At 40.1% G+C, this 23,461-nt stretch overlaps 1 protein-coding gene across 1 annotated transcript in view; it reads left to right on the top strand.

Annotated features, from left to right (window-relative positions):
• TIPARP (TCDD inducible poly(ADP-ribose) polymerase) overlaps positions 1-4,852 on the top strand; it is a 28,936-nt gene extending 24,084 nt beyond the window's left edge. The window contains exons 5-6 of the mRNA XM_037126355.2: positions 1,930-2,208; positions 2,867-4,852. Coding sequence (XP_036982250.2) covers positions 1,930-2,208; positions 2,867-3,314 — 727 coding nt within the window. The 3' untranslated portion in view covers positions 3,315-4,852. The remainder of the gene's footprint in view (positions 1-1,929; positions 2,209-2,866) is intronic.
• The last annotated feature ends 18,609 nt before the right edge of the window (positions 4,853-23,461 follow it).

Below are 23,461 nucleotides of genomic sequence, written 5' to 3'. Positions count from 1 at the left end.
ATAGGCTTATCATCTTCAGGCATGTGTGAGTAAGTAGTAGACCTTGTCCCCCTTGAAAAAGGAAAACACATTAGAAGCTTTCATTTTATGAAACTGGTTTTTAGGGAGGAATGGTATAAGAAAAAAAAGGGGCAGTCTCTTCTGTTGTTAGTGCCAGGTTTTCAGCACAGTTGTGACAGCCCAAAACCTGTTTGGGGCAGAATGTTTTGGGAGAATCTTACCTTCTTCCCTCAACCCGAAACCTCCATCAGTAACTTCAGCCCTTGGTAATACTGAAAAGCCTGGTGAGCTGGGATTTATCCTCTTTGCAGAGCAGAGGTAGAGGGGACAACTAAAAATAAAGAGCTTATATTCTGTATTTCCTGCCATCCTCCAGCATAGTGATGGTTTTTAAGGAGTTATAGACTTTTTAGGATCTGATTAAAATAGAGTAGGGCCTCTCTCTAGAAAGATGTACTTCTTTCTACCTCTGGTCTTTGCTAGCTATGCTAGCAATTTTTATATGTGAAAAGTAGGCGTACCCAAACTGTCTTGCAGGGTGGTTATGATAGTTAGTGATACTTTATGCAAAATGCCAAGTCCATAGTGTGTTCTTAGGAGAAGGTAGCTATGATTGTGAGGAGGGTGATGGTGAGATATGCTCTTGGAGACTAGATGCATGTTCACTCACAGTTGCAAACTCTGTGTCACAAAGCTCTTGGAATATTTCCCTTTCCTAATCCACGTGGCAGACTTACTGCTTCCTTGTGATCACTACATGCTGATGAGTGTTACACTGTCCTGAGCCTTCATCTGGTCTCAGGATCAGGATTTCCTTTCTGCTGCTTCTCTTTTGCTCTGTTTTGAAAATGGCCTAAAAAAAAATAAAAAAAGAAAATGGCCTAGACATATGACTGGAATGTAAGCATTTAATCAGGTAGGAATAAGTAACTGAGCAAAGTTGCTTCTTATCTAAGCTCATGCTAAGTAACAGGCCTGAATTTAGAGGTTCAAGGATATGCATTCTGGTATCTAGAGCTTAATTAGCACCATCATGCCTAAAGGTGTAAAATTTGAATAATATTGGTGGGTTGTTTTTTTTTTTTGGTGATAATGAAAAAATGAAGCAAATATCAAATGTCAGTTTTTAGTGCTTATGCCGTGATGTTTATTTGATTTTATACAAAATTATAGAGGTTAAGCCTTTCTTATTAATAGTTTGCCTTCTCCCTGTAATCTCCCTTTTTTCTGCCTGCCTCACTTTTTCCTACCCTTCATTCTGCTCCCCTGACCTTCCATAGACTTTAGTAATGATATGTTTTCTATTTAGTGAGGCCAAATTTGAAGGATGCATGTGAATTATTCTCACTCTCTTGAAACAAAGCTTCTTTAAATAGTTAAAAGAGGAGTCCAGGGTTCAAAATGTGTTTGTAAATTTGCTCTTGCTTGCTTGTTTGCTTTATATTCTATATTCTATACTATATTCTATATATACTATATATATAGTATATACTATATAGAATATACAACAGTATATTCTATAGTTTTTTCTGTAAGGAGATGGCCAGGAGGAAGCAAATATCTGTGTACAGGCAGTTTTTGCTCTGAGATTTTTTCTTTAATAGATAGCGTTATTTATAAATTAATTAATTAATTAATTAAAGATTTTATTTATTTTTAGATAGTGGGGAAGAGAGGGAGAGAAACATCAATGTGTGAGAAAAACACTGATTGGTCACCTCTCACATGCCCCTCAACCCAGGAATGTGCCCAGACTGGGAATCGAACTGGCAACCCTTGTTTCTCAAGCCAGCACTCTGATGCATACCAGCTATTGTTTTTTAAACAAACTTTTAAGCTATACAAATTATATTAGGTATTGCCGTAGAGCACTATAATGTGAAATGTTCTGCGTAGTTTTACCCTGGTGTTTCTCCTTCTCCCTCCTAGGACACTTGGTGGTGTTCCCACACAGGCTCCTTCACCTATGGAAACAACCTCATCATCACAAATCATCTGCCCAGATGGGGTCACCTCAGCAAACTTTTACCCTGAAACTTGGGTTTATATGCATCCATCTCAGGACTTTATCCAAGTGCCTGTTTCTGCAGAGGACAAAAGTTATCGAATCATTTATAATCTTTTTCATAAGACTGTGCCTGAGTTTAAATACAGAATTTTACAAATATTGAGAGTCCAAAACCAATTTCTTTGGGAGAAATATAAAAGGTGAGTCAGTAGTACAAAAAGTTCAAGAGAGCTTTTGTTATAATAACTAAAGACAATGGCAGAACCTAAGAGTAGAGACCTGTGTAGAAGTGAATGTAGTATTTTTCATACATTAACTCACATAATTCTTATAACAGATCTGTAACTGAGTAAATTGCAGTCTATATTTTACAGAGAGGAAATTGAGTCACAGAAAAGTTTGGTAATTTGCCACAGGAATACAGCTAATAAGATAAGGTGCTAGAATTTGAACCTAGGCAGTCTAGCACCAGATGCCTTGCTCTTAATTACTTTACACTTTACTAGTGTAAACAAACCAACAAATTAATGTTGTACAAAAAGAATACATGTAGGTTTAAGAAATCTCAGAACTAAGAAACACATAGGTCGGTAGAATTAGACAGGGAAGGCATTCCGAGAAGGTAAAATGTGAGACCTAGTTTTATGGAGGTGGGGGGAAGGGAGGGATTTCTTGTCTGCAGTAGAAAAGATAGGTTTAAACTTGCAATATGATCTTTGATGGCATTTTGGTCCTCGTAGCTCCTTTAATATTTGCTCCCCCCATTGGACCCATAAAGAGAAGTTTACGACTATATCATGCCTATTGAATTGATCTATCCTTCTGTCTTCTGAATTCCCTCTCTACTCTTTGCATTAGGAAAAAAGAATATATGAACAGGAAAATGTGTGGCCGTGATAGGATAATAAATGAGAGACATTTATTTCATGGAACCTCCCAGGATGTGGTAGATGGAATCTGCAAGCACAACTTTGACCCTCGAGTCTGTGGAAAGCATGCTACGATGTTTGGACAAGGTAGTTATTTTGCCAAGAAAGCAAGCTACTCTCACAACTTTTCTAAGAAATCCTCCAAAGGAGTCCATTTCATGTTTCTGGCCAAAGTGCTAACTGGCAGATACACAATGGGCAGTCACGGCATGAGAAGACCTCCCCCTGTCAACCCTGGCAGTGTCACCAGTGATCTGTATGACTCTTGTGTGGATAATTTCTTTGAGCCTCAGATTTTTGTCATTTTTAATGATGACCAGAGTTACCCTTATTTTGTTATCCAGTATGAAGAAGTCAGTAACACTGTTTCCATTTGAAAAATATTGGTACTGCTAAATTATTTGATATGAACTCAATCCAGCATTTGTAGCAGGTCTTGGATGGGTGGGACAGAGTGGGAAACAGCTTTGGACATTAATAGGGCACTTTTAAGACCAATTTTTTTAAGAGCTAGAAAGTAAAATTTTTTTCAAAGAAAAGTTTTAAAATGACCACTTATTCTTTAATTATTTACTAATTATTGTTAGTGTACTCAGTGTGGGAAAGACTACAGATGGCATACTCATCATTTACACTTGTACATATAGGCAGCAATGTTATTAAAAGCATTTTTTTAAAAAGAGAACAGCCTAACTAATTAAATGTGACTTAAGCCTGGTAAGAATTTGGCCAAATGAAATGGAAGCTGTGAATAAAGTGAGGATTCAGGATATTTACAATGATTCAACTGACTGGAACTAGTACTATCATATGTACACCCTGTCCAAAGCAGGGAGAAATGTTTCTATCAGCAGGACTGAAAATGTGTCACCCAACCAAAGATTATCAATGACTAACTTTTGTAGAGTTTGCTTGAAAACTCAGACCTGTTCAGAGGAAGTTTGAGAAAAAGAAAAAAATTTTTTTGAAATGTTTTGTCATCAAAATTTTTCAGTAATTTAGTTATAGGTGATTCTCGTGTTATTAAACTTCAGCGTTGGAAAACTCAGTCTCTTCCGTTATCGTCCACTCAGTTTGAAGATGTTGGGCTGCTAATTTGGTTAAAGCCAGTCTTGAAGATTAGCAGTGTTACTTTATTTTAGGGTTCCAGATGTAGGCCCTCACTGAAGGTTTTAAAAGAAGGAAGTACATCTATACCCAAATTGATAGGGCTTATTACTGTGCTTTGCACAAAGAAGACTCTCAGAACTATTTGCTAACTTGGAAATAGTGTTGAAGGTGGTAATCCCACCCATATGCCTGCTTTGCCAGATGCAGCTGGGTTCCCTGGCTGGCTCTGCATTTTACACTACTTAATAGAAACACGAACTTGGAAATCATGCTACTGGCCCAGCTAGAGCAGTGTTAGGTAAATATGCTGACACCTCGGTTCATAGAGGTAGCAGCTAGGTATACTTTGCCTTAAGCAAAGCAAATACGTGGATTTACAAAAGTGGACATGGCTATTCACAAAAGAATTCACAGAATTCCTTCAGATACCCAGCTTTCCTAGTACGTCTGTCATCACTTCATTGACATGAAACTTTGCAGGAACTTCTGTGTTTAAAGCAACATATGTCTATACCAATGTTTTGGTGAATCAGTCTGTTTAAACACTTCTGGGCTTCCACACAGTTATTTATTTTGCCCTAGTTGATCTTGTTTGGTGCCATTGGCATGAAGCAGCCAACTGTGGCTGTTACAGTTGTTTCATTCAGTTATAACTTGTAAACCTGTGATTCCCAATCTTTTCAAGTTAAGATACCTTACCATTGCTTATTTGATTTTATGAAACTTGTTCCTTTTTTCCCTCCATAAAAGAAAAAAAGCTTTATGATATATTTATTTTTTTAATAAAACTAAGCAAAAATAAAAGTTCTGGTAATTCTTTAAAACTTTGTTTGGGTTCCATTTAAGATGACTGAATTCAACACGTAGTAGATGATCTATAAATGCTGGTTGGTTGGTTGGTTGGTTGGTTGGTTGGTTGGTTGGTTGGTTGAATGACTGAATGAAATGAACTAAAGAGAACCCACTGGTTAAAACACTTATTCTGGGATTAAGTAGAAAGTATATTATCTAGGAATTGACTACTAAGTCACCAGAGAAGAGTGAATATTTTCTTTTGTAGGTAAGTCTTTGGGGTAAAGGGTCATGTTTTATATCAGCAAACATTTATAGTGCAAAATAAGAGCAGGTTGTCCCTTTGAACAGGGGCTGAAGGAAATACAAAAAGGGATTAAGAGAAATTTTGTCAGCTCTCAGGCACCTTACCCTTTAGCCAATTTAGTCATCTAATTGGCAAATGTGAGCATCTGACAGTATTTAACCTCCAGTGTAATAAATTTGAAATTCCTATATGTTGTTTTTACTAAGCAAGAACTATGGAGTCGGTCTCAATTTTGTAATGATTCTGTGAATTTAAAACATACTGGAAGGCATTCAATAAATCTTTCTCCCTATTGGCACAGCTATAGTTTACACCATTTCAGAAAGTTGGAACTTAATTAAATTGATTGTACTTTCTAGGGAGCCCTGGCGGGTGTAGCTCAGTGGATTGAGCATGGGCCTGAGAACTAAAGGGTTGCAGGTTCAATTCCCCATCAGGGCACATGCCAGGTCCCCAGTGAGGCGTGTGTGAAAGACAACCACACATTGATGTTTCTCTTCCTCTCTTCAAACAAGAAAAAAAAAAGATTTCTAGGGAAGGTCTGCCAACTCCTCAAGATATTTCAGTGTCATACAAGCCTATATACAGGAAGAATTTTTTTATTTGTGCAAAATTTATAAATATTGGATCTTTTGTAATTTTAACTTCTAAAACTGCTTCTTGCTAGAAACCTGTTTATTTTAGTAAATTATTTAAATGTGAAAATAATTATTAAGGCATGAAATACTGATACTTAAGAATTTTTATTATGCTAGGTCTGCAAATAACTAAAGAGAATACAGTCAACACCCAAACTATCAGTTTAAATCAAGAAGGGTTTTTTTGTTCATTTAAGGAAGGTAAGATGACCACAAAATGTTTCTTCTAGATTTCTTTAATTGGGATCAGATTGTTAAAATGCTTTCAGAAAATTATGGCACTTTTCTAACATCTAATAAATTCGCATTGCTTATGTAGTTGCTATCATGTGATTTTTTGGGTAACTTTTATATTTTACAAATTAACCTTTCATATAGTTTCTTGTTTTTGAAATAGAGATTTTTTCCTTTTTTTTTGGAAAGACTATAAGTGGTCTTTTCAAAAAGTGGGCTATAAGTAAAAATGTTTTCACTCCCAGACCCTACAATACAAAAATTTCTTGTAAAGTGCTATAAAACTAATAGCACTTATTTACAAACTAAAAGCCAGACAGCCATTTTCCTTAGGAAAAAATAGTGTTCCATTATAAAAACAAACTCATCTACTTTATTGACTTAGGTACTACTTGCAGGCAAGTTAAAAAGAAATGAAACATTTACCTTCTTTAGCTTATTAAACTTACTCTTAGTCTACGTTGTAGGAAAAAAATAGATGGAATTGAAAGCTTTCATCAGCATTATTAATTTTATCGCTCAACTCCTCAGCATCTTTTGGGAGAATCACTCTTGAATAGAACTGTCAGATGACAGCTCTTTGAAAGCTTTAATCTTACATGAATGGAGGAGTTTGTGTGTATGCAGCATTTCATGAACACTGCTGAATTCTCCAAGCTAGAGCAGAGGTGCCCAACACATTGAGGATGTCAGAATTTCTTAGACTTAATCGTACCTAGGTGCCTAATGATTAATAAAATGCAAAATGACTAAAAGCTTCTATGAATTCAGTGGTACTTTAAGCAAATTTGTATTATCACCACTGTATCAACATTTAATATTTAGGATATAGTCTACAGACAACATTTGGTGCTCAAATGGATTAATGGGCTCCTTACAATAACTCCTACATGTTGCTAGAGTTTATAGCCCACAGGCTAGAAATTACTGGGCTTCAGGTTTTTATAACTCTTAACTATATTCAATCTTAAAATAGCCTTAAATAAGAAGACAGCTAAGAGGGTGGACCGAGTGTTCAAGAGCCTCCTAACCCTCCTAATACTTTGGAAGTCTTAGGTGCCAAATTGTTATTTGGGCCCTATGTTTAGATACATCAGCTGCACTTCAAAGTGTTTCTCAGTGCATTAAGCACTGCATCTAACAGATTTGAGTGGCAAGAGTACATTAAACAGATGCTCCTCAACTACATGATATTGTGGGATTCTTCAATGCTAACAAATTCTTGTGTAGCCATCAGTTTATAAATTTGGTTTGAGCAGCAGTGATGGGTTTTGGGCATTAATACACATTTTTCTTGCAGAGGTCCTAGCTGAAGGTTTACATTTCATAGCATCTTGGTCAAGGGTTTAAGATAGTTTCTTAAGCTGAGTGCAATGAACTATTGCACTTAGGAATAGCTATTATAAATTTAATTAGCATTGGTTTCAATGATCTAAGTAACTGAACCAGGTAACTATAAGCTTTAGTTCCAGTCTCTCAAATGTAGCTGAATTTCTGCTAAATGCAAATTTCTACCCGTATGACTACGTTTGTAAGTTTGTGATCTTATCTAACTTGTAGGCACATACAAGTCAGTGCTAGATAGGAGTGGGAGTACAGATTTCGTGTCACTGTTACTTGATTTTGTGATGAATTACTTTCATTATCAGCAATGGCTTAGTCACAAGCCTGTCCGAGAAAGTTACACAATCTTAGTATGTGCCTTATGGACTAATTGAGTTAAAGAATGTAAAGTAGTTATCACAGTGCCTGGCAAATTTTTGCCAGTAGTAGTAATAGTAGAAGCCATACAGTAGGCTGAATAAGGATATCCTACTCCGAATAAAGATCTGGTATGCACCTAAAATATCCAAGTCCTGATGCCAGGAATTTGTGAAGATGTTTCCTTATAAGGCAAAAGAAGCTTTTCAGACTTTATTCAATTAAGGATCTTGACATGAGGACATTATCCTGGGGAGTCCAATGCAATGACAAAGTTATTTATTACAAGAGGGAAGCAGATCAGAAAGTAATTGGATGATGCTACGCTGCTGACTTAGAAGATGGAGGGTGAGGCAATGAGCTAAAGAATGCAGGTGACCTCTAGGAGCTAGAAATAAGGAAACATTCTACCCTGGAGCCTCCAGAAGGAACACAGTCCTGCTGCCACCTTGATTTTAGGACTTCTGACCTCCAGAACTGTAAGAGAATAAACTTGTGTTGTAAACCACTAAGTCTGTGGTGATTTGTAACAGCAGCAATAGGAAGTATAGTGAATATAATAGAAATTATATTGAAGAATCTTCAAGAAGCTGTTTTAAACTAATAATTTAAAAAGAGCATTATGAATAAGAAAAATTCAAATGCTTGTTGGAAAATTGTAAAAGTATATATGAAATTCCAGGAGAGTAGACTACCAATGGCTTTTCAAGAGTGGTATGTATATCCGTACATCCTAAATACAAGCTTCATTTAAATAAAGTTTCTTCAAAAAGGTACTTAAATACTGAACAAAGATAAGCACTATACTTAGCCCACCCCTCTTGAAAGACAGAGAAAGCAAATTGCTTTAGAGTATTTTTTGGTGATACAGGGAGGGAAAATTTTAGCATTTGAGGTTAACTGTGTATTTGCTTATTCAAGCCTCCTTTGAGTGATCTCTGATTCTTACATAGGAAAGAGCACACAGCTATTTGAGAAGAACCATATGTTGACTGCCTCCTAGAACCCCTTGAAAGGGCACTGTGGGTGGGAGGAAGGTAGGTTACAGCACCTTCTGGCCTGGTTGTGGGTGGGGAAAAGAAAGGGCCCTCTGCTTCCAGGATATAGATTAGCTTCCTTTAACTTAGCAAGGTATAGGGTTCTCTTTAGCTCTGCTGTTAAGGAATATTAGAAAACGTTGTTGTTTGCAGAAGAGACCTTGTTAAAAGTCTCAAACTTTATTAAAAATAACTCCACTCCTATCCAGCTTCTTTTTTTTGTAATCAGGAACTTGTTAGCAGAAGACCTCATTTGAAGCTTTTCTTTGAGGAAAAGGGAAATCCACTTAGCTTTGCTTTTCTCTTTTGTACCTTACTCAAAAGAGTCTTATAGAGAGGGTCGCAGTGATCAGATTGTTTTGGTAAATAAGGTGTCATAATAAATGTAGTGAATTCTTTATCTCTTATAACAGAAATTGAGAACAGATTATTCCAACACTGATTAATTCAAAGGTGAAACATTTCCAAAGAATTTGTATGATTGATTCTCTTGTTTCTCCAATCATGATTACAAAATGACCGATCTGGCCCCAAATTTTACATCTTATTTGCAACATCCAGAAGTAGGAAAGAATGATCTAAATCTAATGCGTTTTTTAATCTTTGAAGAGCTAGAAAAACTTTACAAAAGCATTCCAGTGGACTACCATTTTTGTCTTACTGTCCTGGTGGCCTTACATGACCATGCATAACCAATCCCTGGCAAGAGAAAGAGAATCATGAATGATTTGGACTAACCAACATTAACCTTCTAGGTAGTAATCCATTAAGCAAGTAGCCAACTAGATCGGTCACTTGAACAAGATCGAGGATTGTTTGAAAAAGGAAAATGGCTTTTGGGGGAGAAAAAACAGCAATTACCTGTCATACATGTTGTTTGTGAGGTCCAATAAAGGGACTATGGATGTCTGGTCAAGACGGCGGTGTGGGCAGACATGGTTCAACTCTTCATACAACCACATCAAAATTATAACTGAAATATACAACATCCATCACTCAGAACCATCAGATACTGAGTTGAATGGAAGTCTGACAACTATGAAATTAAAAAAAAAACAACACACATCCATCCAAGATGGAGAAGGGATGCAGATGCAGAACAGATGTTTCCCATATCCACGTATAGTGGATAAAAATTTGGGAGGCATATCTCGCTAGCGAGGAATCCCAGCTCCACAACAAGCCCCTCAGCCAAGGTTCCAGCACCAGGAAGATAAGTGCCCACAACTTCTGGCTGCAAAAACCAGTGGGGATCGATTGAGTTGTTGGAAGAAACTGCTGGAGCCCCAAGCAGTTCCTCTTAAAGAACTCACATGCGGACTTACCTATTCAGACTCCTCCCTCTGAGCTCCAGCACTGGGACAGCAGCTTGAAAGATACCAGTGGTAGGCACATAAGGAGGAACTGAAGTGTCTGGCATCAAGGCAAGCAGAGGCCATTGTCCCTTTTCAAAACTGTCCCCTCTGGTCACAGAGCCACCAACCAGGTGCCATATCTGAGACTCCATCAACCTGGCTAACACTGTTTGACCTGCCTTGTAGATCCCCAGAGTTTCCACCCCACCCAACTTATGGGTCAACCTAACCTACTTTTTCATATGAATGGCTAGTCTTGGATCATACTGCACAACTTCCTAAGTCCTGTCAAACAACCAACAGCTGGTCTCAGTGAGGCCAAGGCCCAATACCAGCAGTAGCCAGCCTAGATTCACAGCTTGGACTCACCTGGGACTCTCCAAGCCCAGCACAAGTAGCAGCCATCTCAGACTGATTCATAGCTCAACAGGGTGGCTCTGGGCAAAACACAGGTGGATGCTGACCTTGGCCTACAACACCTGGAAAATGCCAGGGCCAGCACACCCAGTGGACAGCTACAGACCACATCAAAGCACTACCACCCTGCCCCTGTAGAGCTGATCCTTCATGGAGGGTAGAGGTTGGTAGTAAGTGGTCACAGCCAGTCCTTGCAGCTGACTGGTCTGACTATATCCATCCCATCGATCTGCCAAAAGCAACCAAGGCTCACTTACAAGAAGAGGATGTACTCAGCTCAAATGAAGAGCACAGCTCAAGTACCCAGCTTGAATGATGGGGGAGGCTGTGTCACTGGACCCTACAGGACACCTACTCCATTAGGTCACACTACCAAGTCACAGAGTCAAAGCAGCTCTACCTAATACATAAAACAAACAACAGAGAGGTGGTCAAAATGAGCAAAGAAACATGGCCTCAAAGAAAAAGCAGATCAAAACTCCAGAAAAAGAGCTAAATGAAATGAAGATAGGCAATCCATCAGATGCAGACTTCAAAACACTGCTTATAATGATGCTCAAGGAACTTAGGGAGACCTCAGCAGCATACAAAAGATCATTCAGAAACAAAGGACACATGAATTAAAATAAAGAACCATTTACAGGGAAACAACAGTAGAGTGGAGGAAGCTGAGAATTGAATTAATGATTTGGAACATAAGGAAGCAAAAAACAACCAATCAGAAAAACAAGATGAAAAAAAGAATTCATACAAATGAGGATAGTGTAAGCAGCCTCTGGGACAACATCAGGCAGTCCAACATTCTCACCATGGGGGTGCTGGAGGAGAAGAGGCAGAAATTAGAAATCTAATTGAAAAAAGAATGAAAGAAAATTTCCCTAATATGGTGAAGGGAATAGACATGCAAGTCCAGGAAGCACAGAGAGTCCCAAACAAGATGGATGCAAAGAGGCTTACTCCAAGACACATCATCATTAAAATGCCAAAGGTTAAAAATTCAGAGAGACACTTACAAGCAGCAAGAGAAAAGTTAGTTACCTACAGGGGAGTTCCCATATGACTGTCAAAAGATTTCTCAAAAGAAAATTTGCAAGCTAGAAGGGACTGGCAAGAAATATTCAAAGTCATGAAAAGCAGGGACCAACAGCCAAAATTGCTCTCCCAGTAAAGCTAACATTTAGAATAAAAGGGCTGATAAAGTGCTTCCCAGACAAGAAAAATGTAAAGGAGTTCATGAACACCAAACCATTATTATATGAAACATTAAAGGGACTTATTTAAGAAAAAGAGGTTCAAACTATGAACAATAAAATGGCAAAAATACATATTAATCAACAACTGAATCTATAAAACAAACTCAGCAAACAAGAAAAACAGAGACAGAATCATGGATATGGAGAGTGTTTTGATGGTTACCACATGGAAGGGGGTGTGGGGGAATGGGTGAAGAGGTGAGAGGAGTAAGAATAGCCATGGTGATGTAAAGTACAGTATAGGGAATGGAGTTGCCAAATAACTTATATGCATGACCCATGGACACGAACAATGATGGGGGGATTGTCTGAGGGTTGGGGGGCATCCTCGGTGGAGAGGAGCAAAGCAACTATAATAGCATAATCAATTAAATAAATAAATAAATAAATAAAGGGATTGCATTAAAGGGCACTCCTTGACAGTTTTTTGATCTATTTTCACAAAGACCCTACATAATCATTTACAGAACTTAAAAATCAAATGGTTATGGAAACAGAAATGATGTTTCAAGAAACTTATAAACTGACTTAAACCTGGAGTTACTACTGTCTGGTCAATGAACCTTCCAGATTCTAAGTGCAGATGTTTTTAATATGAACCTTTGGCCTTCTCTATGGACTGACAGATGCCTCTGCCCCATGGAGTGGGCGTGGGGGACAGGAACAAAGACTCTGTTTAGATTACTTTGGTTGGAATCCTAGCATCGTTATCTCCATGTGGGGTAACCTGAGCAGGTTAGCAGCATCTCCAAGACTCAGTTTCCTTATATATAAATAACCTTATGGACCTTATAAGGATTAAAGGAAAACTCATGTAAAGCATTTAACCTAATAATAATGCTGTCTTCTTACTACTTGAGTCCAAGGACTCTAATGAGACCAAATTGAAGATTGATATTTGGGGGTAGGGATAAACCCCCAAAAAGTGAAATCACCCAGTTTCCTTGCATTTTGGGTTAAAAATTTCTTACTTCTCAACCAAAATTTAAAAATTCATAAAATACAAAGATGATAAAATACAGCTAAGCATAATGTAGTGAAAACAAAAAGTTAACTATGTTTTACTGCATCTCAGCATCAAAGCCAGCCTCCCAGCTTCATGGAACAGCAATGAAAAGCTAGTTCTCACTCAGAATTTGGGAGGATAGATGAGATTGTCACCGAGAAGCATCAGAAATGGACTTTGATCCCTCAGAATTTGCTAGGGCCAGCCTTGAGCTTGTGGCAAGAAGCCAACTTGAAGATGGTACTGTTAATTCATCTCATCACCAGCTAGCAAACTCCGTTTTCCCCATGAATGCAAACCAACATCTGATGGAATTGGGGTGTTACCCAACAGGATTCTGACTGAGAACCTCAGGAATACCCAAGCCTGGGTGTATCCAGTTCTGCCTTGGATCAGTCACTATATCTCCCCACAAGATCTCTGAGGAGGTATTTGCCCAAAGCAATCAAAACAAAGAGACTATGACTAGTTGGGATTTTGGCTCTGCTCTCAATAAAGTAAACTAACTGAAGGTATGAAAGCCACTTCTTCTATTATTGGTTAGGATCAAATACAACTTCCTACTTCTAATTCTTTAGCTGGGCCATCAGCCTTCATTTCTACGATATAGGGAAAGACAAGTACCACTCACATTCCAGCCAGTTCCAGGAAGAGAAAAGTATTTGTGATTTAGAGCAAGGATTAACAAAATTTTTCTTAAAAGAAGTTGAAGGTAAATATTTTAGACTTGATAGGTCATACAGAATCTCACAGCTACTCAACTCTGCCATTGTAGCACAAAAGCAGCCATAGACAATGTGTGGGGGAGCGAGCCTGGCTGTTTCAGTAAAACCTTACCACCTATGCTATACACCACTTTCATTCAGTTTAAATGACTGAACCAAAGTTCTTTTACTTGATCAGTTACTTGAGATGTCCAGGCACTATATTAAAATTTTGATTCTTACTCTTATTATAGCCGTACTCCTAATCACAGGGAAAACATTATTATTACTCTTTAAAATCTAATTTCCTTTCCCTCCCTATTCTATAATAGACCATATTCAATTCAAAAATAAAATTGAAGGCCTTTAAGAAGGCTATGCTGTGGTCTGACATTTGTGAAGGCATACTAACTGCTTACCTCCCCACTTTGGGGGCAGTGGTGAATCATGAGGCCTCTGTGAGAAGGCTTCCACCTTTGCTCTGAGACACCCACCAGTTGAAAAACCATCTCATCCCTCTTTTGGTTCAACAGAAACCTCACATCAGAGAGCAGAGTAGATGAGAAACCAACTGGCTCCAATAGTAGCAGATTGTCTCTTACTGGGGTCTCATTTAGATGAAAAGCTTTTATGATATTGGGGCTTTCTGTCATAGGATGGCCAAGGTCTTGAAGAAGCTCCTAAAGGCAAGTGGTCATGTAACACTCCCCACCCCTCTTTTTTAGTAGTTAGAGTTCTCTGGATGGTGGGAGTACTCTCCAGGGCCAAAATATAGAGCAGGGAGATTTCTCTGATGACAAATGGAGACGACAGGATGGAAAGCGTAGGAAAGTATTACAGAAGCATGACCATATGGTTGATAAGGCTCAAGATCAAGTGCGAAGGGGCCAGTGTTAGAGCCTGCAGTTGAGTTTGGCTGTGCAGAGGCAAGAGATCAGGAGAGGAACATGGGTTTTGTTCTAGTCAATTCTCCAGCAATGCAGGGAAAAAGTACCTAATGAGGAAAAATAAAATAAGTTGGAAGCCAACAAGCTGGCACACTTGTCTATGGACTTCCCCAAATAAAAAACTCTAGAGAGCTTTCACAGCTTTTCACAGAAGTGCCACAGAGCCTTAGAAAAGCCACAAGGAGGTGGTGATGGCTATGGTGGTGTTAACCATGATCACTGAGGTGATAATAGTGGTGGTCCTTCCTGATGATGTTGACAGTGATGTTGGTCATGGCAGCAGTGGTGATGGAGAAGATATGCTAGTGGTGATGGTGATCGGGGGTAGTCATGTTCATGGTCATGGGGTCATGTAGGTCATAATGGTGGTGATGCTGATGAGAGTACTGTTGTTATTTATAGAGATGGTGGTGGAAAGGGGAAGAAATCAAGATGCCTAGAACTTGATTGCAGGGAAAGAAAATAAAAAAAAGATGTAGAGAGAAAGTAAGGGTAATAAATTTTTTTATTGCCCAGCTCTGCTATAAAGATGCGTAGAAGAAGGGAAGTACAAAATTTTTGACCTTGAGCCCTGTTTCAGAATTCAATCTGATAATTTTGGAGTCAGGAAAGACTCCAGGTTTTTTTATGTAGGAAGTTATGTTAATGGCTTCTTGATTATGAAAGCCAAGTTTTTTCACCTTCCTCCACTCCAGATGGAAAAGGCGAAGGCTGTCTTACTGTACAACTTCAGGGAGCATTATACACTCAACAAACCATGTTGATGGCATACCCAGATGAGTTTAATGCCCAGACTGAAGCTCTGCTTAAGGCCTTGACATAGCAGAGTGGGCTGTAGTGGTCTGAGACACCAGCGCTGGACCCTAAATTCAAGGGACAGCTAAAAAAGCAGACAGTTCTCTGAAGGGACAGAATGGTGCCAACCACAGGAAGACAGGCCAGGCCAGGCCTACCTTCGGCTGTACAGAACCATGAAGACATTTCCTGCAGTGGGCAGCACTCCATGAACTTAGAAACGGCATTGTGTGATATTTAAATTTTAAGCTGCTTACTGTTCTGAAGTGTATTTACCCTGTTTTATTCCCAAATCTTAAGTAAAGTCTCACAACAGCCTTGAGTCTTAAGGAATTAAGGAAAGGACATTATGTCCTCTCTTGGGGATGCGTGAAGGAAGAATAGAACAGAAGCCTGCAGGTGATGGACAATGAGCCAAGAGAGAGGCATCAAGCAAACACCAGGCAAATATAATTACCACCGAATTTAAGCACCCTCTGTGAAAATTCAGGGACACGTGCTGGTCTTCCCATAAATAAGTGAGATGAGGGCACTTGAGTCATTTAATTGGGATAATAAAGAAAAGGATGACCCTGGAAAGCTGGAGAAATTTAGGTATAATAGTAATGTTTACTGAGGTTTATCAAACATTTACTGATAGTTATTGAACATTTACTATGTGTTAGGTTCTGTATTAAGTGCCTTATAGGCTTTATCTCAGTTTCACAGTGAAAAAATAAAGTTTAAAATAAATTATTCTGATCAAAAGAATGCAGGCGGTGAGTGGCAGAGCCAAATTTAAACTTGTCCCCTAAATTCCAAATTCACACTCAAAATCAATGGTCTCCAAACATGGTAATGATACATTTCTATTTGAAAAAAACTTTGGATGCATACACCTCAATGTGTGTATATTTACTTACTCATAAATTGTATATATCTTTTTCTCCACTAATAAATTTTATGCACTCTAAAACCAACACAAAAATAGAAATGAAACGAGTAATAAAAAGATAAAGTAAACAATATAAAATAAGATATTTTAAAAGTTTAAAAACAAGAAATGTAGTGCTTTTATATTTATTAAATGTGCTCAAACATTTTTGTTCTCACAAAAAAAGTAGTTATTATAATAATGATATTGTAACAGGGTGCGGCCAAGAGGGGGCCCCAAATAGGGATTTGGAATGGGGTCTGGAACTCAAGGTGTCCAGGTAATATTAAAAAAATATATAGGACGTCCTTACCCATCCCCTCCCCCACAGCCACAGGGTTGAGTCGGGGGAAGGGACACATGGAGCAGGAACATGCAGAGCTATTTTGTACAACAGCTTTGCAGCTAATCTCTGGCATGGTCATTTAACATATTTATAACCTTTAACTTGTTGCATAGATATGTTAAATAGCTGTGGCGATGCTTTAAGCCAGGGGGATGGAAGTGACTCCCTCCCAAGATGTAACTGGGGAGCAGCTCCCCCTTGTTACAGCACCTATGTGAGAGCTTAGAGAACATTGGCTCCATGCCATGGGGCCACACCTGCCCAGATTTGTGATGGCAGCCCAGTAAAACTGGAAGAATACAGGAATGCTGGCAGGTGTAACTGCTTGTAGGAGGAGTTGGAAATGAGGGTACAGAGGAAGGTGGGCACGGGGATTTAAACCCAGACTCCACATCCATGCGAGGGGAGAACCTCTGGCTTTGGTGAGAGTGAGGACTACATGGCTTTGGGGTTGCTCCCTTTTGTCACGTGGCTTAGGAAGCAGGAGAGACTTTGCCTGGAAGAAAAGGGGTGAAAGAACTCTTGCTGGTGGGCCATGAGAAGGTGCCACGTGGCTTTGGATTAACTGGAGATCCTGGCAGCAATACAGCTGATGGTCCGGGAGCCTGAATCATGGACTTTTACTTCTTTTTCTGAGATACGGTACTGCAGATTAGGGCAGAGGGGGAAGGAAGGACTGTGTTCGTCTGTGGGTGTCCTAAAGGACTTGAATATTTTAATGAAGACGTAAGTCACTACTCTAAGTCTGTATAGCTTTAAATAAATATTTCCTTTCCTTTTCACAAATCTCTCACATTGAGAGATGTCTTTCCTTTGGTGGCGGGCATAGCAAACCTAGTGTGGGGTCCTTTTGGTAATAGTATTTCGTACCCACCTTGGGTCTGTTGTATAACAATATCTGGAAAAAGTATATCACAAAGACATATATCCAAATGGAAAAAAATCTACCATTGACTTAGCTTACTAAATCACAGTGCTCATTTTTTCATTCTTAACCTACTTCAACAAAGATTTCTGTTGAAATTCAGCTAGAAAATAACCATATTTCAATCAGTCATTCTTGCAAACTAGTAGCAAAGTGTTGTATTTTTCTATATTTTAACATATGGCTTTAAATTCTATTGAAACTCTTCATTTAGATATCTTTTAAACAGAAAATTCTGCTTCCAAGTGTCTCTAAGAATACGCTTGTGAACATTAAGTGATACACTTATTTTTTTTTAGAAACAGAAACACATCAGAATATTCTGTTTCAAACTGTTCTGTCCATAGGACGTTTCTTATGAGATGCGTAATCATTCCTCCACATCGTTCAACAGTGAGATGTGTAGGGCTTTTTTGTGTGTGTTTTTTTCCTTCAAAAATATCTCCTTGGTCACTAGAATCAGCTACTTGTCATCAGAAAAAGAAGGCCAGCGACTTTGAAACATTAGGGTTTTTGTAAAATAAAAATGCATAATTCATCTCTAATTCTACCTTTCTTTTAAGAATTTTGTCATGAGCTAACCCACAAACTTAGGTGTGAGAGGAAAATTTCCATGGCCACTCTCCTCTTTCCCGTGTTATAAATTTTTCCAAAAACTGAGCTATTTACAGTTGGCCTGATCAATAGTTTTCGTAAAGGGTTTGATACTAAATGTTCCAGGCTTTTCAGACCACACAGCCTCGGTTGCAACTACTGTCCTTTTCCCCTTTAGCTCTTCTGGTTAGTTGAATAGTTTCAATGGCACACAGACTACCAATAGAAGAAAATCACATTTTAATCCAGTGCGCACACAGAGTTTACATAAGCATGAAAATTCCAAAGTCAGTGAAGCAAAATGAGGTCTATATGTCATTTTGGACTAAGGGAGGGGAAAGTAGGCAACTCACAGGCTGGTGAGAAAGAACAGACATTTGGTGAACAAATCCTCACCGGGACACAAACCCAATGGGACACTAAGGGGACAGTAGCAAACAGTTTGGGTTGGATCCTCCCTGTCGCCCACACTTCATTCATATGTGCTCAGGTGACTATAGTAAGGTGCTTCTGCTAAGGTTCCCTTCCTGAAGCAGCTTCTTCCACCTGAATCTCTTTAGGTAGGAAAGGGGGAGTTCAAAAATTCTCCCTGAGTTTGTTGGGTTTTAATTGTTTTCAGCTCAAAATAATCTGCAAGCCAAGATGGTGCATCCCATAGAGACTGACTTCTGATCATCCCACTTTTCATCTCTGCTGTTGCTGTCTGCAAGCAGCCGTAGACAATATGGAAACCAGCCAGCACGGTGCTGTAAATAAGACTTTATAGCCATCAGGCAGGTTTGGCCTTGGCTGTAGTTTGCCAGTCCCAGATTCAGGGTGACATAGTTCCCAAACCCACTCAACCAAGTGCAGATAAGCTGCAGTATGTTCTAATGCTTTGAAGGGGGAAACCGTGCAGATGCCTCTCTCTGCTGGGAAACCTCGGTGCCCAGCCAAGGGGTACTCACCGACCTCAGCAGAATGGGATACTGCACCATCATCACATGTGTCACATAAAGAGATGGCAGGTAAGGCCTTGGGATTTTTCACTGTGATTTTTCACAGATAGCCAGAGTGGCAATAATCTAATTGATTTGATCAACACTGACTGCAGGACTGGGAAATTCTGGTAGAACACAACCTACTTAGTGCCCAATTAGGTGGTTTGTTTGACCTTATTGAACTGGAAAATGCCGAATCCCTTTTCACTTGGTACCTCAGGAATATTACCTGCCATAGTTAAGTCGTAAGTGCAGAATCCCAGGCCATATTAAAATATTGTCCAGCTGCCAACAGATGGTCCTTAAGTAGGCATGGCTTCCCCTGAAGACAAGGGTTAATCCTATCTTCTGTCTTTCTTGTCTTTGTGTCAGTTTATGATGTCTCAAGTGTTGTTAAATCTGGATGGTGTTTGTCAATTAAGATTCCTTTGGTCACGTTAGGCTTCTATGTGTGGGTGTGCATCCTTGCTCTTGCTCTCGCCCCCTCCCTTTCTGTCCTTGTTTTTTTCTCCTTCTCTATCGCCCTCTCCCCTTCTCAGCTCGGCTCTCTGAAAATTCCTGCTGAACCAACATATTCACTTCTCTCTGGGACAGGGAAATGAACCACGCAGTTTGAAACAGAGTGAATAAAGAGAGGTGTGAATAGACCGCAAAAGTAGGAAATGTTACTTTTCAAGCAGCAAACAGCTCTGCTTGAAGGGGGAAAAAAACCCCTTAAATTCTGGCCGCAGTTTTTCTGATAGCTTTATCCAAGTTACTTAACCTCAGTTTCTGCATCTGTTACATGAATGGGTTGAAGACAAATATGAAGACAAATTATGAAATGATACATCTATAGCTTGAACCATTAATACTGAAGATCTTGAGCTTAGAGGCAGAGTATGCTTCCTAAAGAAAGTCATCCGATTCCAGGCTGAGTGACTCCAAAGGCAGATCTCAAAAACAGAAGGTGGAAAATACAAATCCAAGATTATCTGCACTTGTCGCACTGATCTCCACAGGACTCTCAGAGGTATTTGCTGCCTGTCCGAATGCAGCCCCTGCCTGGCACAGAGATACTTCCAGTTGTGATTTCTACAGTTCTGACTTACTCTGTCTCTTTCTGGTTTCTCTCTTTCCACTTCCGCTAGCCAGTGCCCACACCACAACCCTTTCCCTCCCTTCTCCAAGAATACCGGAGGGTGTGTGTTCTCAAGGGTCACAGAAGCCTTCCCTGAAACCTGATCTTGAGGACAGGGACCCTGCCCGGAGTCAGCCCAGCCCTCTGCAGTGACCCACTTTTTAATAACTTCCTCCCATGCGATCAGGTTCTGCCTGCACAGATAACGCCAGGCCTGCCGCCTGGAAAGGCTCCTGGGATATTGACTCTGGCTCTCTCCCCTGGGGCTCCTGCCGCAGTGCGAGCCCAGCAGCCAGCCAGCGAGCGCTCCCAAACACCTTTCATCTGCGCCCAGCTTCACGGTGGGGCTGACTCTGCCAGGAACTGATGACGTTCACTTGTGAATGGAGCGTTCCAAGCAGCTATCCGTGCGCTGAGGGTGAGCCTTTTCTGTCCTCTTTGCTCCTTCTCGGTCAGGTTGTGCTCTCTGACTCAGCTTCACGCGCAGCTGTTCCCTGGGGTGTTACCAAGGCTCCTTTCTAACCAGTCATTTCTCCTTCCTGCAGCCCCACTGGCACCCAAACCGCAGGCCACTTCCCCAGGCTCTGCCCCTGCATGATTCTCACATCCACCTTGAAGCTGATGGAAAGTTTGCCTGCAAGCAAATTAATTCCTCATGACTCTACAAGATGCATATTTAATGCATTTTTAAAATAGATACTGAAAGTCGTTTCCACAGCTATTCCAGATTATTGACAGCAAATCTTCTTTTAAATAAAACTTTTATATGCAAAATGATTTATTTAACATTGAGGCAGATTTTATTCCCAGGAGGATTAGTAAGTATTATTTGCTGCTCTTCCCTGGCACAGCATTGTAGGAAACCACAGAGATTTGGCTTGGAATAACAGACATCTGAAAAACATTTGATTTCCATTGTATTTCTTAAAATTTTACTAGTAGCTGAAGACTCTTATCAGTCCATAATCATAAATGGGCCAGAACATGCAATAGCAGTGAGAGCTGAGACAGAACACTCTTGCTGGAACGTGGCTGTTCTTAGAAACTAAGACCTGTTCTTTGTTTTTTTAATTAGATTTTATCCATTGTGCTATGACAGTTGTCCCAATTCCCCCCCCCCCCTTCTCCCCCTTCACCCAGCATGCCCCGCCCCTGCCACTCCCTCAGGCAACCCCAGCATCACTGTTCTTGTCCATGGGTCATTCGCACAGGTTCTTTGGCTGCTCCCTTTCCTATGCTGTACTTTACATCCCCGTGGCTGTCCTGTAAGTATGTATATGTACTTAATACCCTCGCCTCCTCACCCATTCCGCCACACCTGCCTCCCATCTGGCAACTATGAAAATGCTCTGAATATCCATGATTCTGTCACAGTTCTTCTGGTTTGCTTAGTTTGCTTTTTTAGATTCAATTGTTGATAGATAATATATTTTTGCCATTTTATTGTTCATAGTTTTGAACCTCTTTTTCTTAAATAAGTCCTTTTAACATTTCATATAATAATGGTTTGGTGTTCATGAACTCCTTTACATTTTTCTTGTCTGGGAAGCTCTTTATCAGCCCTTTTATTCTAAATGTTAGCTTTGCTGGGAGAGCAATTTTGGCTGTTTGTTTCTGCTTTTCATGACTTTGAATATTTCTTGCCAGTCCCTTCTAGCTTGCAAATTTTTTTTGAGAAATCTTTTGATAGTCATATGGGAACTCCCCTGTAGGTAACTAACTTCTTTTCTCTTGCTGCTTGTAAGTATCTCTCTTAATTTTTAACCTTTGGCATTTTAATGATGATGTGTCTTGGAGTGGGCCTCTTTGCATCCATCTTGTTTGGGACTCTCTGTGCTTCCTGGACTTGCATGTCTATTCCCTTCACCATATTAGGGAAATTTTCTTTCATTCTTTTTTCAATTAGATTTCTAATTTCTGCCTCTTCTCCTCCAGCACCCCCATGGTGAGAATGTTGGACTGCCTGATGTTGTCCCAGAGGCTGCTTACACTATCCTCATTTGTATGAATTCTTTTTTTCATCTTGTTTTTCTGATTGGTTGTTTTTTGCTTCCTTATGTTCCAAATCATTAATTCAATTCTCAGCTTTCTCCACTCTACTGTTGTTTCCCTGTAAATGGTTCTTTATTTTAATTCATGTGTCCTTTGTTTCTGAATGATCTTTTGTATGCTGCTGAGGTCTCCCTAAGTTCCTTGAGCATCATTATAAGCAGTGTTTTGAACTCTGCATCTGATGGATTGCCTATCTTCATTTCATTTAGCTCTTTTTCTGGAGTTTTGATCTGCTTTTTCTTTGGGGCCATGTTTCTTTGCTCATTTTGACTGTCTCTCTGTTGTTTGTTTTATGTATTAGGTAGAGCTGCTTTGACTCTGTGACTTGGTAGTGTGACCTAATGGAGTAGGTGTCCTGTAGGGTCCAGTGACACAGCCTCCCCTGTCATTCAAGCTGGGTACTTGAAGTGCACCCTTCATATGGGCTGAGTACAATCTCCTCTGATTGCTATTGGCAGGTCAATGGGAGGGATTTACCCAGGCCAGTTAGCTGCAAGGACAGGCCATTTCCACTTACCACCAATCTCTGCCCTCTGTAGAGGATCATTTGTGCAGGGGCAGGGTGGTAGTGCTCTGATGTGGTCTGTAGCTGTCTACTGGGCGAACAACTCTGGGGGTTCCTAAGTGGTGCAGGCCAAGGTCAGCTCCCACCTGTTGCCCAGGGCTACCCGGCCTGAGCAACAAAGCAATCTGAGATGGCTGCTACTTGTGCTGGGCATGGAGATTCTCAGAAGCCAAGTTATAAATCTAGGCTGGTTGCTGCTAGTGCTGGGCCTGTGGCCACTTAGCAAGAGGTACAGATGCTGGAGGCTCACTAAGGCTGTCTATTGCCTGTTTGAGAGGAGTTAGGAAGTTTCAAAGCACGAGCCAAGACCAGCCATTTATATGGAAAAGCAGCTTGGATGGGCCCGGAAGTTGGGTGGGGCAGAGTCTCTGGGGATCTCCAGGGTGGGACAAACAGTGTTAGTCAGATTGATGACGTCTCAGATATGGCCGGCCTGCTAACTCTGTAGCTTTGTTGGCAGAAGGTTCAGAAAAGACACAATGGCCTCTGCTTGCCTTTCTTTCTGGGAGAAAGCTGTCCCCCAGCTATTGCCTTGATTCCAAACACCTGAGTTTCTCCCTGTACATCACCAATGCCTTTCAAACTGCTACTCTGGTGCTGGAGCTCAGAGGGAGGGATCTGAGTAAGTTCGTGTATGAGTTCTTTAAGAGGAACTGTTTGGGCCTTGGCTGCTGGTGTTGCTCCGTAGATTGAGCACCGACCTATGAAACAAAAAGTCACGGGTTCAGTTCCC

Source organism: Artibeus jamaicensis, unplaced genomic scaffold, assembly GCF_021234435.1.
Source record: "Artibeus jamaicensis isolate MK-2021 breed Jamaican fruit bat unplaced genomic scaffold, CSHL_Jam_final scaffold_474, whole genome shotgun sequence".
Lineage (NCBI taxonomy): Eukaryota > Metazoa > Chordata > Mammalia > Chiroptera > Phyllostomidae > Artibeus > Artibeus jamaicensis.
The sequence above is the reverse complement of the archived record's forward strand: the minus strand, read 5'-3'. Positions and strand labels throughout refer to the sequence as shown.